The following is a 14,923-nucleotide window of genomic DNA, read 5'->3' on the forward strand; positions in this document are numbered from 1 at the left end:
TTGTACAGATATTCATTTTAATTTAATGGCCAATCAGCGCTCCTTCTGGCTCACTGCCTTTTTGGCAGGAATTAAATGGTTGTGTGTGTGTTTGTGTGTGTGTGTGTCGTCAATGCCTCTCAATGGCCTGATTGGCAGCAGTGCACTACATGATGAGCTATTCTGTTCACATAAATGTTCACAGAATCCTAATCAGATATTCATCTTTTACAATAAATAAATATACATAGGAAAGCGGATTATAGGATATGCCCTAAATGCCCTTACACCCTTCCTCACCAGGATTTTAAAAGGATGTGGATATCAAAGCATATAACAAACATACATTCAAGGCTACCTACATCCATCGGTTTAGCCGAAGCTGAGATAATGCTCTCTGATGTACCATTTTCTTCCTAACAATTGAAAACTTCTATCTAATCTATTCTGTCATGGCGGTGAATCTGCTTCTCTTTCAGGCTGTTCTGATCACGTAAGTGATAGATGGAGAAGAAAGAGACATCTTATAAGTCAAAAACCCCAGCATACAACCATGGATATAACAATGAAACTAATTGTTGATGTTTTTCCTATGAAGGATGTATTGGTATAAATGATAAACAGGTTTAATGTCATGAATTGCAACATTTTGAGAATTCTGACATTTCTTTTGCAAAAATTTCTGTCTTTTTCAATATAAAGGTGACAATGAGTACAAAAGCTTTAACAAAGAGTCTCTCTCTCTCTCTCTCTCTCTCTCTCTCTCTCTCACACACACACACACACATACACACACACACACACACACACACACACACACAATGTCATGCAGAGCACAGCTGCAAATAAAGGTTCTAAAAATCACACTTAAGACCCCTGCATTTTTGGCCTGAAAACAACCTTGATCTATTTGGGCCATTGTTGACCCAAATTCCTTATCCTCCTTTTCTGGGAAGTAAGTAGGACTAATCATCTTAAAGGTTTCTAAAGTTTGAGCTTTTTTCTTTGCATTAGACGACAGAGATGGCTAACGTTATAAAAGATGCCAAATGACTCACATCTGCGTCGCGTTTTGTCTTTGACTGACGTGTGTACAGTTGTCTCATCTTCAAGGTCTGAGACTCGCACAATAATAACAACTTGCAAATCTGAGAAAGAAAATGAGGCACAGAAAGACTTTACGACGTCAGTGTTACCAAACTAGCTGTCAGATTTCACCTAAGTGATTTGTTTTGTTATTGTTGGTGGTGTTTTTTTTTGTTTTTTTTTCCAAAGCATTTGTGTTCTTTCAGGATGTTTAACTGAAGAATAGGTGCTAACATATGCAACGCACGGGAAAAAAAAGCAAAGCTAACGTTTCATCATGTCACCTGACATATGTGCCATATGTTCTGTGTGATGTCTAAGATTCAGATATTAAAGGAATATTTCCTTGCAAGTTGTGTTTAACAAAGAATTGAACTTTTTTACACAGTTAGCATTTTTTTTTATATTTAGCTCACACTAGCTGATTTCAATTTTTTTATACATTAAATGATTCATAGTATTTTTTTGAGGAAATTAGTGATTATACTTCTGCCATACTGTATTGATGCTAAACTTAAGATCCAATACTACTTACATATCTAATACCCATTAAAATGTGTTTATATTCGTGTTATTATTTATTTATTTTGGTGCTATTTATTAAGCACATGCTCAACATCTTTTGTCAGTAATATATTTTGATCTCATGATGATTTCTGCTATTCTCTTGTAACTTAAGCAATTTTGTTTAAAAGTTGCTGACTTGTCGACATTTTTATTTCCAGTTTTATATATATATATATATATATATATATATATATATATATATATATATATGAGCTAACATCCTCTTATTATTTGGATGCAATGCGCCAGACTGCTGATTTTCTAAAACAGATTCATTCTTATTTTAGTATCATTTATTTAGAAGCGCTGACATCGTCGTCATTTTGATTGGGATCCAGATGCATCACAATTCCAGATGTAAAATAATTCCAGCTGTCAGTGCATGAATTCATTCCCTGAACTAGTTCTAGGTGTGTCCGTAGAAAGAGCCGTGACTGCTATATGGTTCACACGGTATAGACGTGAATACATGCAAATATATCAGGAGTACAACTTAATTGCAGGATAACTTTACATAATTACAATAAAGGAATTTCAATCTTTGGGAGTGCTTTAGATAAAAGTATTTGCTCTAGAAAAGGAGAAAGGCAGTTGCATGGCAAGTGATTATGAATTCATAGCACTGTACTATGACAACGAGCGTTTTTAACTATCCGTAAACGCTAGTTGGATTACTGCCATTCAGAACACACGGTGCTGTTATGTTTTTCCACTGTGAATGGAGGAAGTGAAAGCACAATTGATGTTATTATTGTAACATCAATGACTGTGATTAGTGTAGAAAATGGAATGTATGGTGCATTGGTTTAAATTGTTCTAAAATGCCAACAACATGTCAAAAAAAAGCTACTGATTGATATCACAGAGGATCTGCGTAGCAGCAGATGGCTGAATTCAGTCTTGAATGGAGTAGGGTGTATGGTGTGTGGTGTGAGTGTGTGTGTGTGTGTGTGTGTGTGTGTGTGGGGGGGGGTGTCCTTTAAGCCAAATAGTGGAAATATTCTCAGTAACCTCTACTTTACATTGCTACTCAGAAAGCTGAGGTTTAAAAAAAATCTAATATTTTCAATTAAAATATAGAAAAAATGTAAAGAACAAAATTTTTTAAGATATTCTATCTATTTAGTCTTGAACGAGAAAAAATGAACAAGCCTGAAAGAACTTTTAAATGTCAGTTGAAACAATGTTAGAAGTCCAACTGTAGTGTACAGAGTGATAAGACAGCAGCCAAGTGCATAAAGTCCTTGCCATGGAAACCATGATGCAAGAGGAAACTGTGACAGAACCCAGTCCTTGGCACGGACAAAATACATAGCAACAATATCCTCTATGTTGTTGGAGTGACGACATTGCCATTGTAAGCAGAAGGTGTAGCAATGGTGTCCTTGGGTAGAGCAGTAGAGGCTTCATCAGCACAGGCCTTGGGCAGAGCGACAGGGTGGGCGGGCGGGATGGACTGTTGAGCTTGTGGGCAGGCAGTGGACCTCAAAAAGCCATGGCATTAGTGTCTTCACCAAGCTTCCACTGGTATCTTTTGTTGAAGACTCATAAACTGCTTTCACCTATCACTAGGAGGGAAATCTCTGTGGGGGCCACAGCCTGAGAAAAGCACCATGCTTTTTAGAGACCTGGGTCTAAACATGTGTGAATATTGAATTACCATGTCATTCATACATTCACAAACTCTGCTGGTGTCCACGGTGATATATAGTTAAATGCTTGTGGAGAACCTGAGGCTATCATCTAGTGCGGTATTTCTAAGGCTGGGTGCCGAAAAGTCCACCAACAAACTTGGTGTTGAGAGATAGAACTTAAAAGACCTTTATTAGCAGGTGAAAGATCTCTGTGGGTGGATAAGGTGGATAACCTTGGGAATGTCAAATGATGTGAGTTTTTTGATCCAGTGCTACCACAAGGCCCTGTTGTTTTGTCTTGAGTGTCTTTGGCCCTTGCCACAAAGTCACTGCAATATTAATGCTAAACTATATTTGATGTCCAACTGTAATTTTTAAAAACCATTATCTATAATAGTACAGATTCAAAATATCCAGCTCAAAGATTTTCTAACGTATGTTTTGCAAAATGCAAAAGATGCAATTTTCGGTAAGAAAGTAAAAGAAAAAAAAAAAATACAATTAGATTTGGGGTCCTTAACCCACATGCAGAGTTGACTAGCATGGAATACTGCGCTCTATAAATCAATAGATTGCATGTCTCTGTGCTTCACATCTATCCCAACACCACATGCTGAGACTAATTACTGAATACGCTTAGTCCCTCCCTCTCTCTTTCTTTCAGTCTTTCCATGGTGTGTTGACCTACATTCAGGTCTTGACCACTCGCTAGTGTTTTGAAAGCGTTTGGTGGCCCATATCTACCTGCAGCAAACACTTCCCTACAGTCTAGTTTAATCTGCTCCACATGTCTACGAACTTGCTCTATAATTCTAACTCTTACGATATATGCTGAGTTATTTACTTGCCCTCAAACGTCTCATCCACCACTTCATTGGTTTTTATTAAAAATTTGTTTCTCTGGATCTTTGATCATTTGTTTTTGTGTACTGAAAAAACTGTAGATGATACTGTTTTCTTTCTACCTCTGAAATAACTCTGTTCCAGCAGAAACATTGACCTACCTGTTATTATCTCTGACAAATCTAGGATAAGAGCAAGTACTAAAGTTAAGCGAATTACAGCAAAAAACTGCAAGACCTTCTTTTTCTGAAATCTATTTTTAACATACCTGAGCCAGCATCGCTTATACCTGTTTGCTTCCATTATACAAACAGCATTATTTTGTTACGTATATCATCTTTAAGCTTTATCGATTTAAAGATTAATAACCGTGTACGGCAATCACATATAAAATCGTCTAGAATTGATTTCATGTTCTCGCAGTACTGGAAAAAAAAATCTTTTTCACCTTCTTGTTTGTTTTTGTGGGGTTTAATCATCATCTGATTATTTTACATGACATTGTGTAATTTTAATTAAGTGCTGCTCCTTGAACACTGATCAAAGCATTTCTACTAGAATATCAAATCAAAGTTCATCTTTTTCATGTCTCAAGCCAAGACTAATATATATATATATATATATATATATATATATATATATATATATATATATATATATATATATATCCATATTATTAAATTCTGGATCTTATGTAAATTAAAGCCTAGCATGCTGTGAAAACCTCAAGACTTAATGTATTTCAAAGTATAAAGCTGATTCGATTAATAATAATCCAACGATTTCCAAAGTAGCAGGAGAAATATATGGCGATCATTGTGAATTTTTTTTTCTTTTTCAATTAATAAAGTAATCGCAAATAGTATGGTGTGGTAATACTCAAAGAATTGTCCATTAACAGAATACAAATACATGTAGCCTAACTGCACTCTATACTATATACAACACAATATATCCTGATTTCCTCTCTTACTCTTAATCATGCATGTTGTAAGGGTTTCTGTGTTTGACATGATAATTGTTTAAGCTTCATTCACAGTTCACGATATTATCAATAAGCATTTGAAAAAAAAAGAAAAGTACTAAATGTTTATTTATGCCTTCATTTCAGCTACATCAAAACTCATTCTTATTCATGTGACGTACTCTTGAAGTATCCGGACATACTAAGAGGAGATGCCAACTCCATGTGGTCTTTGAGGACCACAACCTCCTCATCCATACAACATTTGTCAGACTGTATAATTTCACACCCTCCAGTGTCACCTAAATGAGGATGAGGTTCCTCTTTAAATCTGATTCCTCTCAAGGTTTCTTCCTTTAACATCCAAGGGAGTTTTTTCTCACCACATTCGACTGACTCACCTCAGACTTGCTCATTTGGGATAAATACGAACACATTTAAATATATCTAATATTAATCTTGAATTTTTGTATTATATTTATCTTTATATAAACCTTTTGTTTTATGTTTAATTTCTGTAAAGCTGCTTTGAGACAATGTCCGTTGTTAAAAGTGCTATACAGATAAATTTCATTAGAATTTGAATTTGATTCATTTATTTAAAACACTTCATTTTTAATTTGGAATCAGAATTTGATTTGATTTTAAAACCATCTCCAGTCAGTAACTAAGTGAATAGACTCCCTGTGCAGGTTAGATGCAACCAGATCATGTTAGGATTTGTAATATTATAAGAATGCACCGTATTGTCAAAATATCGACTAGATTTTGTCATGCGAGTGATTATACACCTCCCCGTCAGCAGAGGGCACTCCCTTTCTTGAATTCTTGCTTACTTTCTGTTCCTAGCAAACTTAAGGCTTAAACTTTAATAAAGTATTTGTGAAGTCTTGTCATATCTGAGCACCTGAGAAAGAAACTACTGCTGTATATTAGTACAGATACTCTTGTGCTTTGACCTTTGCTTATGTGAAGGATTTTGCTTATATGGATTGTTGTAGTATCGTCAATAAACCAACATGGATCCTAAAAAATCTTCATCCTATATGTTTCAAGTATGTACAACGCCAATTTAATATAGTTCTGAAAAGTCCACTCTGATTTTCAAGCAGTATGAAAGATCATTTGTGATATTTGTGCTCCCTAAACACGCAACTATCACAACTCTACATGCCTCTTCATAGTGCTACTATTCCTTTCCCCAAACCCCATGTCTAATTTTTTCTCCCCTGACTAAAGTGCAAACCCTACAGAGATTCCTTTAAATCACACACTACCATGTTTTTATACGGTGAACTTTATTTAATCATAATGTACAACATTGTAATCATGAAGCCTGTAGCTGCAAAATGTTTGTACAGTAATTAGACTGTAATGAGTTTTTGTACTGTAATGATACTCATAACTTCAACATGGGGAAACTTGAACAAACGCAAACATGCTGTTTTTGTACTAACGTCTAACATCGAGTTTTTTTTTTTTTTTAGCAGAACTGGGTGTAATTACAGCTCAGCCGACTTCAACAAACCTCATCGTTCGGGTTCTATGGACTTTGTTTACATATGGATGTTGTCTCACGTGCGGCGTGTATTCTGGGTAAGAGTAAGCTACACAAAACAAACAGCAAAAATGCTAATTGGAATAGTGCATTAGATTTTTTTTTATTAACAGAAATGTATACATTCATGTGGTAGCCTAGTGTTTAAGGTGTCGAGCTACCAATCGGAAGGTTGTGAGTTCAATCCCAGGTCCACCAAGCTGCCACTGTTGGGCCCCTGAGCAAGGCCCTTAACCCTCAATTGCTCAGTTGTATAAACATGAGATAATGACAGTCACTCTGGATAAGGGCGTCTGCTAAATGCTGGAAATGTAAGTAATAAAGGTGTAATAACAGTTTATATATTTTCTGATGCAGCAAAACTTTCCAGTCAGTTGACTGGCTTAAATCTCATAAAAAGGTACATCAGAGATTGTGTTTCTTAGACAGACAGACAGACAGACAGACAGACAGGGCTGTGAGTCTCCAGGAGGTGAGTTTGACACTTCTGGTGAAAAGATGAATTTACTGAGGGATATAATAACATGACGTAAATAGCGTTTTGCTGCCACCATGTGGCCAGTACGTAAACTGCAGTGGTTTATATAATATAAATTATACTACAAATAAGTCTTTTTTACAGAAACAACACTAAAATAACTGATGTACTGTTCACTTAACTGTGCGACTTTCTTAATGTAATTGTACAAATTTAGACACACGAATTCAAGGCATATAGGTCATAAGAATAAACACACTCAATACACTTGGTAGGACCGCAGACCGCTTTGCTGAAAACTGAATATTCTTTTGCTTAATCTTTCTCATGTTGCAATTTGACTAGTAGTACACATATGTGCCTTTTTGAACAGACCATTTCAATAACCTCCATGTAGCTGTGTGGATTTGTCCATTCATCCATAAGAGACCTGGAGCAGTTTGTGTTTAACTTCATCCCAAAAAGTGGTTAATGGGGTTGAGGTCAGAGCTCTGCACAGGCGACTCATGTATTTTCTCTTGGTAAAGCAGTTACCTTATGCTTTGTGCACAGGGCCGACGTCATGCTGGAACATGTTATGCTCCTTAGATCCAGAGAAGGAAAAATGTATTGCTACATTTTTGATCAATGAAAGAAATTTTAACCAGATTATTTATTCTAGCTGTTCACCTCAGCTTAATGGAAAACGTTGATTTTGCTTCCAGTACTTTGTGCTTGGACTCCTGATAATCAATCAGTCAGTGATTTCCTAATGGCTTGAGAATATGGCAAGAGAGGGGAGAAAATCTGACCCATATACTTCAGACAAATAGGTGGGATTATAAACCTGAGCAGATGCTGTAACGGTATTTATTCATAGTCCTTCTTCATATTGGATTATTTTGAACAGAATTCCTTAATAGAATTACGTAGACAGACGCCTTTGCACAACAGAGAATAATAGCCGTGATGCCTTTGAAAAAGGATTTACTTTATTTACAGGTTTTGGGTGTGTGATAGATAAAAAGGTGCGGATCGAGACTTCCTTTCTTCACCCTTATTTTTTTTAACTCTCTGATAAGAGCTGTGAAACAGTTCCAGCGCACTTGTATTTGTCCAGTCTCCGTCCTCAATGGCTCTCTCCTTTCTTTCCTACCACCTACATTTCAAAAAACAAAACAAATCCACTTTAAAATGCTGCTGCTGTCACCAAATCTCCACATACAGAGACATGCACAGACACAGACACGTATTTTTACATCCTTGGTGAGTATGAGGCTGTGTTACCCGTTTGAAGTTGTTCATGTTGGTGGCCTGCACTGGGGTTCCTATAAACGTCAGGTAGTTCACTCTTGTCGTTTCCTCGCCCCCTTGGTTTGACTTAATGAACAGCTAGAAAAATACAAGTGACAAACGTTAAAAAAAAATGAATGTTATATGTTATGACTACATTATGTTATCATCAGAGGGCAGCACTCTCCTATTGTTGAGTGCAGTAGACCGTTAACCAGATAGAAACAGTATAAAAATACATCTTCGGTGTGACAGAAACATGAGAAAGAGAAACGTACGGTGACGCTGTTGACGTTCTGAAATTTGACGTATCTGAGAGAGATGAGGCCTTCGTCTTTGTAGTCTTCCTCCGAAATCTCCAGAGTCTGCGTCGGCTCACTCCTCTCGGCGTCATCAAAGTCCATGGAGCGAGGGAGATTGATGAAGATCTTCACACACTTTGGTGCCTGAGCTGAGAAAGTTGTGGGGTAAAAGAGAGTGAGAGAGAGCAAGAGAGAGATGACAAAAAATCTTTCCAAAAATAAACTGTGAACAATGTAACAGACACATGTACCAGAGCAAACTTTAAAATGAATAATGATGCTCATAAGGGAAGAAATTAGAAAAAATATACAAATAATTTTGTGAACAAGTTGATTTGCAGAGAATTACTAATTAACACTAGACTAGTGTTTCAGTGACTTGAGATAGAGGGTAGATTTCTCTAGCTGTCCTTGCTTAATTCTGTCTCCATCGTAACAATTGTGTAATAGTTCAAATAAAGAAAACCAAGAAAAAGACTGAGTCAATATCCTGAATTATGTAGGATTCAGTACAAATCCTCATTCTCACCTTACTCATTATTCATAATCCTCACCTTTGGGGCCCCAGTGACCCCAAGGACTACAGGCTGGTGGCACTAACACCCCATATAGTTAGTTGTATCAGTGATGGTGAGGAGACTGAGAACAGGTCTACAGGGAATCATTTTGTCATATGGTGTGAGCGGAACAGGCAACAGCAAAATGACAAAAACAAAGGAACTAGTGGTCGACCTGAGGAGGACTAAGGACCACTGTTTCCATCCACGGGGTCTCTGTGGACATGGTGGAGGATTACATACCTACATACCTGAGTTCACATTAATAATAAACTGGACATGTTATCTGCAGAACAATGCTGAAGATGGTTCTACAAGTCTGTGGTAGCCAATGCTATTTTTCTGCTGCTGCATGCTGGGGCAGCGGACTGAAGGTCAACAGACTGAACATTTACATTACATTTACAGCATTTAGCAGACACCCTTATCCAGAGTGACTTACAACTGAGCAATTGAGGGTTATGGGCCTTGCTCAGGGGCCCAGCAGTGGCAGATTGGTCCTGGGGTATGAACCCATGACGTTCTGATCAGTAGTCCAACACCTTAACCACTGAGCTACCACATCCAACAGAACAGACTCATGTATAAGGCCGGTGATGATGTGGTGTGGAGCTGGACTCTCTGACTGTAGTGACAGAAAGAAGGATCATGTCTAAGCTACTGGCCGTCTCAGGCAACATCTTCCACCTGCTCCATGATGTCCTTGACGGATACAGGAGTACGTTCAGTCACAGACTCCTCCGATCAAGGTGCTCCACAGAGCGACACAGGAAACCTGTGTCCATCGGACTGTATAATTCCTCTGTACAACAACATCTCACTGTGCAACAATACACCTTTACGTGTAGAGTTATTTAAATCCTAGCTTTATTTATAAATTTTTTGTATATACAAGTCTCTATTTTTGACTTAGAGCTACGGTACCGAAACCAATTTCTCCGTGGGGATTAATAAAAGTATAATGATCCAGATTCTAAAGCCCTCTATAGCCTTACTCCCCCTTAACAAATGAAAATAAATGTATTTCTTCAGTACCTTCACTCTTCACCTTGATCAGATTATTAATTGTTTGTTTATTCACCTCGACAATGTCTATTAGCTTGGAATTTAAAGTGTGGAAAGGTGTCATATAAATAAAATGTGAGAGAACGTTGAGGAGTAAAAGAGAAGGCATCAGAGCTCAGATGAACCCCTGACATGATGAAGTATGTAGGGTCATGGCCTTAGATGGCTGATGAGGTTTGTGACACCTCCGCACTGCTTTGATGATGGTGAGACATTTGTGCCGGTGAGTATGAGGCTGGACGAGTGCCGAAAACAGACAAAGGATTACAGAATGCACAAAAAAGGTAGAGATTTGGGAAAACTTACCCAAATCTGACGCCTGCAGCTTCAAAGAGAAAAGCTTTACAGGCTGATTGAAGGCGATTGTGATGAGGAGCTGCAACGAGAGAGCACAACAGAAACTAGTATTTACAACAGCAGGTAAGATTCTCTGATGAACATTGTGAGGAACAAACACAAGGTCACAAAAAAGTTCAGAAGCACACACACTTTGTCTTCCTTTGTGTCACCGAGTATTGAATTTCACGTCGACGGTTATGCCGAAGTGTACGTCTCAGCTAAGCTTTCGTTCACTCGGATCATATGACACTTTCAGTACAAGCTTTTGCCATTAAACCTGAACCCGTTCCAAGCGAGGAGAAACATTCTGCTTCAAATTACAGTTTTACTTTCGCTTCTATTTCAAATCACAGACTAATTCTCAGTGTGTAAAATCCACAGCAGTAAGAAAATGTGAGATCTGTAACAGAGCTCACATTTAAAAGAACAGAATTTCGAGGCGTCTTTAACACGTTATGCAAACCACCATGCTCACTGTCAAACTTTTTGAATGCTAGCTCACATACGTGTGCTTTATTAGTCTATAATACAACAGTATGTTTTTTTTAAATGCATAAACAGAAAATCTGCAAGTGGTGCAAAGTGAAAATGAAAGCTTGTAAAAGATAAACAGGTAGTGATTATGATTGTGGCTTAAACTTGTTTTCCTGTACAGCTGGCTGAAAAGCAGACAGACAAGTGCAGCCTGAGAATGTGTGCAGCTGATGCAACATAGAGACGGCATTACGCAAGTCTCGCTCATCGATTAATACCTCTCCAAACTGTTGGGAACAAATGAGTAATTAGAAAAACAGCCTTACATGGACACCTAGGGCAGATATATAAACAGGACAACAGCTGATATATAAATCAGGTTGTCTTTATCAGAATAACAGCCTGATAAATAGCTGTATTTTGGGGGTCCACAGATTTGTAAAACCATTAGATTGCTGATCGGTTCTGGGCTTCTAGGTCTCTCGTCATGCAAGCAGACAGGACCCAGGTCTTTGTGTTACTACTAATACAACACATTTTTAGGCACTTTATTCATAACGGTCATCCTATATTCATATCACCATGTATCATCATATGCCTCATTTTATTTTACTTATAAATCCCCTTCTTTGACCCAATTCCTACTCACTATATTATAATACCACGAACAGTTGTACAAAGCGCTTCACTGCATGTTGTACTGTGTACGGTTGTGTATGTGACCAGGAAAATTGGAATGTTGACTTTGCTTTAAAGACTCAGGTGCTCTGGTGTACGTTACCTGCTCATCGCAGTCTGACTCTAGGTAAGAAGAGTCTTTGATTAAGCAGTTGTCAAAGCCGCAGTCGTCGCTCTCGTTAAGACACTCGCAACCGGCTTTACTCACAAACGGCATAAGATCCATCTGCACAAACACACAATTGTTTCTATAACAAACAATCTTTAAGCGATCACAACATCTAGCATCCACTCTGATGCTGCTCTTCATCTTGGTTTATTGAAAAAGCACTTAATGAATAACATGTTTTATCATCATCATCTTTACTGCACTCACGTATCCTTTAGGAATGTCCGAGTCCTCGTTACTCCCCGGGTCGTTCTCCACGTGCTGTTTGATTTTGTCCTCGAGGCCTGAGGCGTCCGCTCCCTGATACAGATCCACACGCACTTTGTTTCGAAAAAACAGGAATGTCGGCGTAGCAGAGATGTTGTTGGCTGCCGCTGTTCCCTTCAAGAAAAAACACATGAAAAATTTGTGAATCTGACGGGATAAAATACTGGAAAATAGTTTACATGTACAAAGATTGTCCTGCTTTTTAATCCAGTTCTGAGTTTTTCCCGGTTCAGTGTGGTGCATTATATTTGGCCAGGTAAGATCATAGCAATCACTCATAGACTAAAGGAACCATTCCAAGACTTCCTGGTTCTGAAAGCAGCGGCAAAAAAGTGCAAACTCTAAATCGACCAAAAGGCAGGACGTAAAAACATTTACATTTACGGCACTTGGCAGAAAAAGAAATGCAGTGGTCTTGGGTTGCATCGCTTTATAGTGTTTTACAAGATTGATCAGATGTGAGCTGATAAAATGGCCACTAAGCACAAACTGAGCCAAAGAATAGAGGTGCAGAGCTGCAGAAATGTTGTAAATGCAGCCGTAAGAGGCCTAAAAATATTTTTTTTATTTATTAGGAGTACTTCACCTCAGATCACATCACACTGTCGTTTACAAAGGAATGGAACGTGGTTTAGAGGCTTGTGAAAAAGTCTTGCTGTTGAATCACCTCACAGATAAACAGAGAGGAAAAAATACTTATATAGATAAAAAAAAATCCAAAGAGCTTGTTTCCAAGAGCGGCACGGTTTCTTCAGTTGTATGGAAATGGTTCGGGTTCGCAACTTCAGACATTGAACAAGCCAAAGCCTGCTGTAAAAGTTTGTGGCAACTAAAGGAAGCAGAACAACTAATTTATTTCAGCACCTCAAACAGAACCATGCTGTTGAAGGAGAGGCTCAACAACTCATAGTTATAAATAGGCATGTGGCATGAAGCATGAGTTAATGGTTTCCTCATTGTTTCTGCTCTTTTTTAAACCATTCTGAAGCATCTATAATTCAGTGGTACACAGCTGAGCTCAGAGGTATAAAGAAGTTACGGTGTAAACAACAAGCAGGCAAGAAAAAAAGACGTATATGAAACCCGCCTTGTATTCCTACTCCATATTTTAACCTCTGCAGCAATTGTAATGCATGTTGTTATGTTTCCCAGATGAAATCCTGTTTAAACTTGATACTTGATAGTGATGAGGATTCAGACGGTCAGGTCAGTATGACCCTTGATAAACAATGCCATATAGATGACAATTAATACCTATAGAAGCTTCATTTCCAGCCTCAATGCTCTTCCATTATGAATCCTCTCACCTGACAGACATGGACATCCACTTCAAGAAAAACAACATGTGGGTACTTGTTGCTCAACATGTTGAAAGCTGGAGATATTCTGACACACGGGCGACACCTGGTGAATTAAATAACAAAAATAAACACATTTATTAAAGAAAAGAAGATTCGATGTCAGATGTTATAAGCTACACCACGTAGAAGCTTTCGACTATCATGTGGAATCATGCTAGCTGACTGTAAACTAGCCTAAGTTTTGTCTGTTTTCTCACACAGTTCCAATAACGTACACGTTTACAAAACAACAGCTTACGTTAAACTACTCAACTTGTCGAATTAGCTACGATGCTAATTTAGCTAACTTCTGCTGTTTCGCTAAGTCATACTAAAACCGGCACTGTGTGGCTAGGCTAGTTAGCACAGTTAGCCTATGCTAAGCTAAGGCCCAGACTTGAGCTCCTCACCCCGCCATGGTGAACTTCACGACGGCCAGTCTGGAGCCAGCACCGGTCAGCTCCGGCTGGAACTCCGAATCGCTCCCGATTACTTTCACTCCGACCATTTTACAGTAAAATATGTTTTTAAATGACCGAACACAGGATACACAAATATGCTACGGTCAAAGGTACAACAAAAAACCGCTGATCAACTGATTTCTGCGTGCTCCTGACGTCATCCGACACGTTGGCCAATGAAAATCAGAGAAATCCCGTATGCTGCGTTGCTATGGTAAAAAATGGCCGGACGTGTAACGAGAAGTCGCAAATGATACAGAAAGTGAAACAACGATGTCGTAAATATTCGTACGTGTTAAAAATGAATCAAATACGTTGACCGTTCTCCATCAAAATATTTCTGATGAGCAGAGTCAGAATCAGGTTTATTGGCCAAGTGTGTTGACACACATAAGGAATTTGGTTCCAGCTGTTTGTGAAAAATACAGACATAAATAACTATACTATACAAGACAAGACAGACATAAATAACACTATACTATACAAGACAATACAGACATAAATAACACTATACTATACAAGACAATACAGACATAAATAACACTATACTATACAAGACAATACAGACAATAAATAACACTATACTATACAATACAGACAAATAACACTATACTATACAAGACAGTACAAATATAAATAACACTATACTATACAATACAGACATAAATAATACTATACTATACAAGACAAGACAATACAGACATAAATAACACTATACTATACAAGACAATACAGACATAAATAACACTATACTATACAGGACAAGATAATAGACTATACAAATAACACTATACAATACAGATGTGATACAATAGACAGTAATAGTATTAAATATGAATACGGAATATAGTATGTATAGTATAGTGTTATTTATGTCTGTATTGTTTTGT

At 37.8% G+C, this 14,923-nt stretch overlaps 1 protein-coding gene across 1 annotated transcript; it reads right to left on the bottom strand.

The window, feature by feature from the left end:
• Positions 1 to 8,058: 8,058 nt before the first annotated feature.
• Positions 8,059 to 14,199, bottom strand: txnl1 (thioredoxin-like 1). Its single transcript, XM_060890448.1, has 8 exons — positions 13,983 to 14,199; positions 13,540 to 13,636; positions 12,173 to 12,346; positions 11,900 to 12,022; positions 10,612 to 10,681; positions 8,660 to 8,832; positions 8,376 to 8,480; positions 8,059 to 8,247 (listed from the first exon to the last, which is right to left on the bottom strand). The coding sequence occupies exons 1-8, from the start codon at positions 14,078 to 14,080 to the stop codon at positions 8,218 to 8,220; spliced, it is 870 nt and encodes a 289-aa protein (XP_060746431.1). The 5' UTR covers positions 14,081 to 14,199; the 3' UTR covers positions 8,059 to 8,217.
• Positions 14,200 to 14,923: the final 724 nt, after the last annotated feature.

The sequence above is a fragment of the Tachysurus vachellii genome, chromosome 17 (genome assembly GCF_030014155.1).
Source record: "Tachysurus vachellii isolate PV-2020 chromosome 17, HZAU_Pvac_v1, whole genome shotgun sequence".
NCBI lineage: Eukaryota > Metazoa > Chordata > Actinopteri > Siluriformes > Bagridae > Tachysurus > Tachysurus vachellii.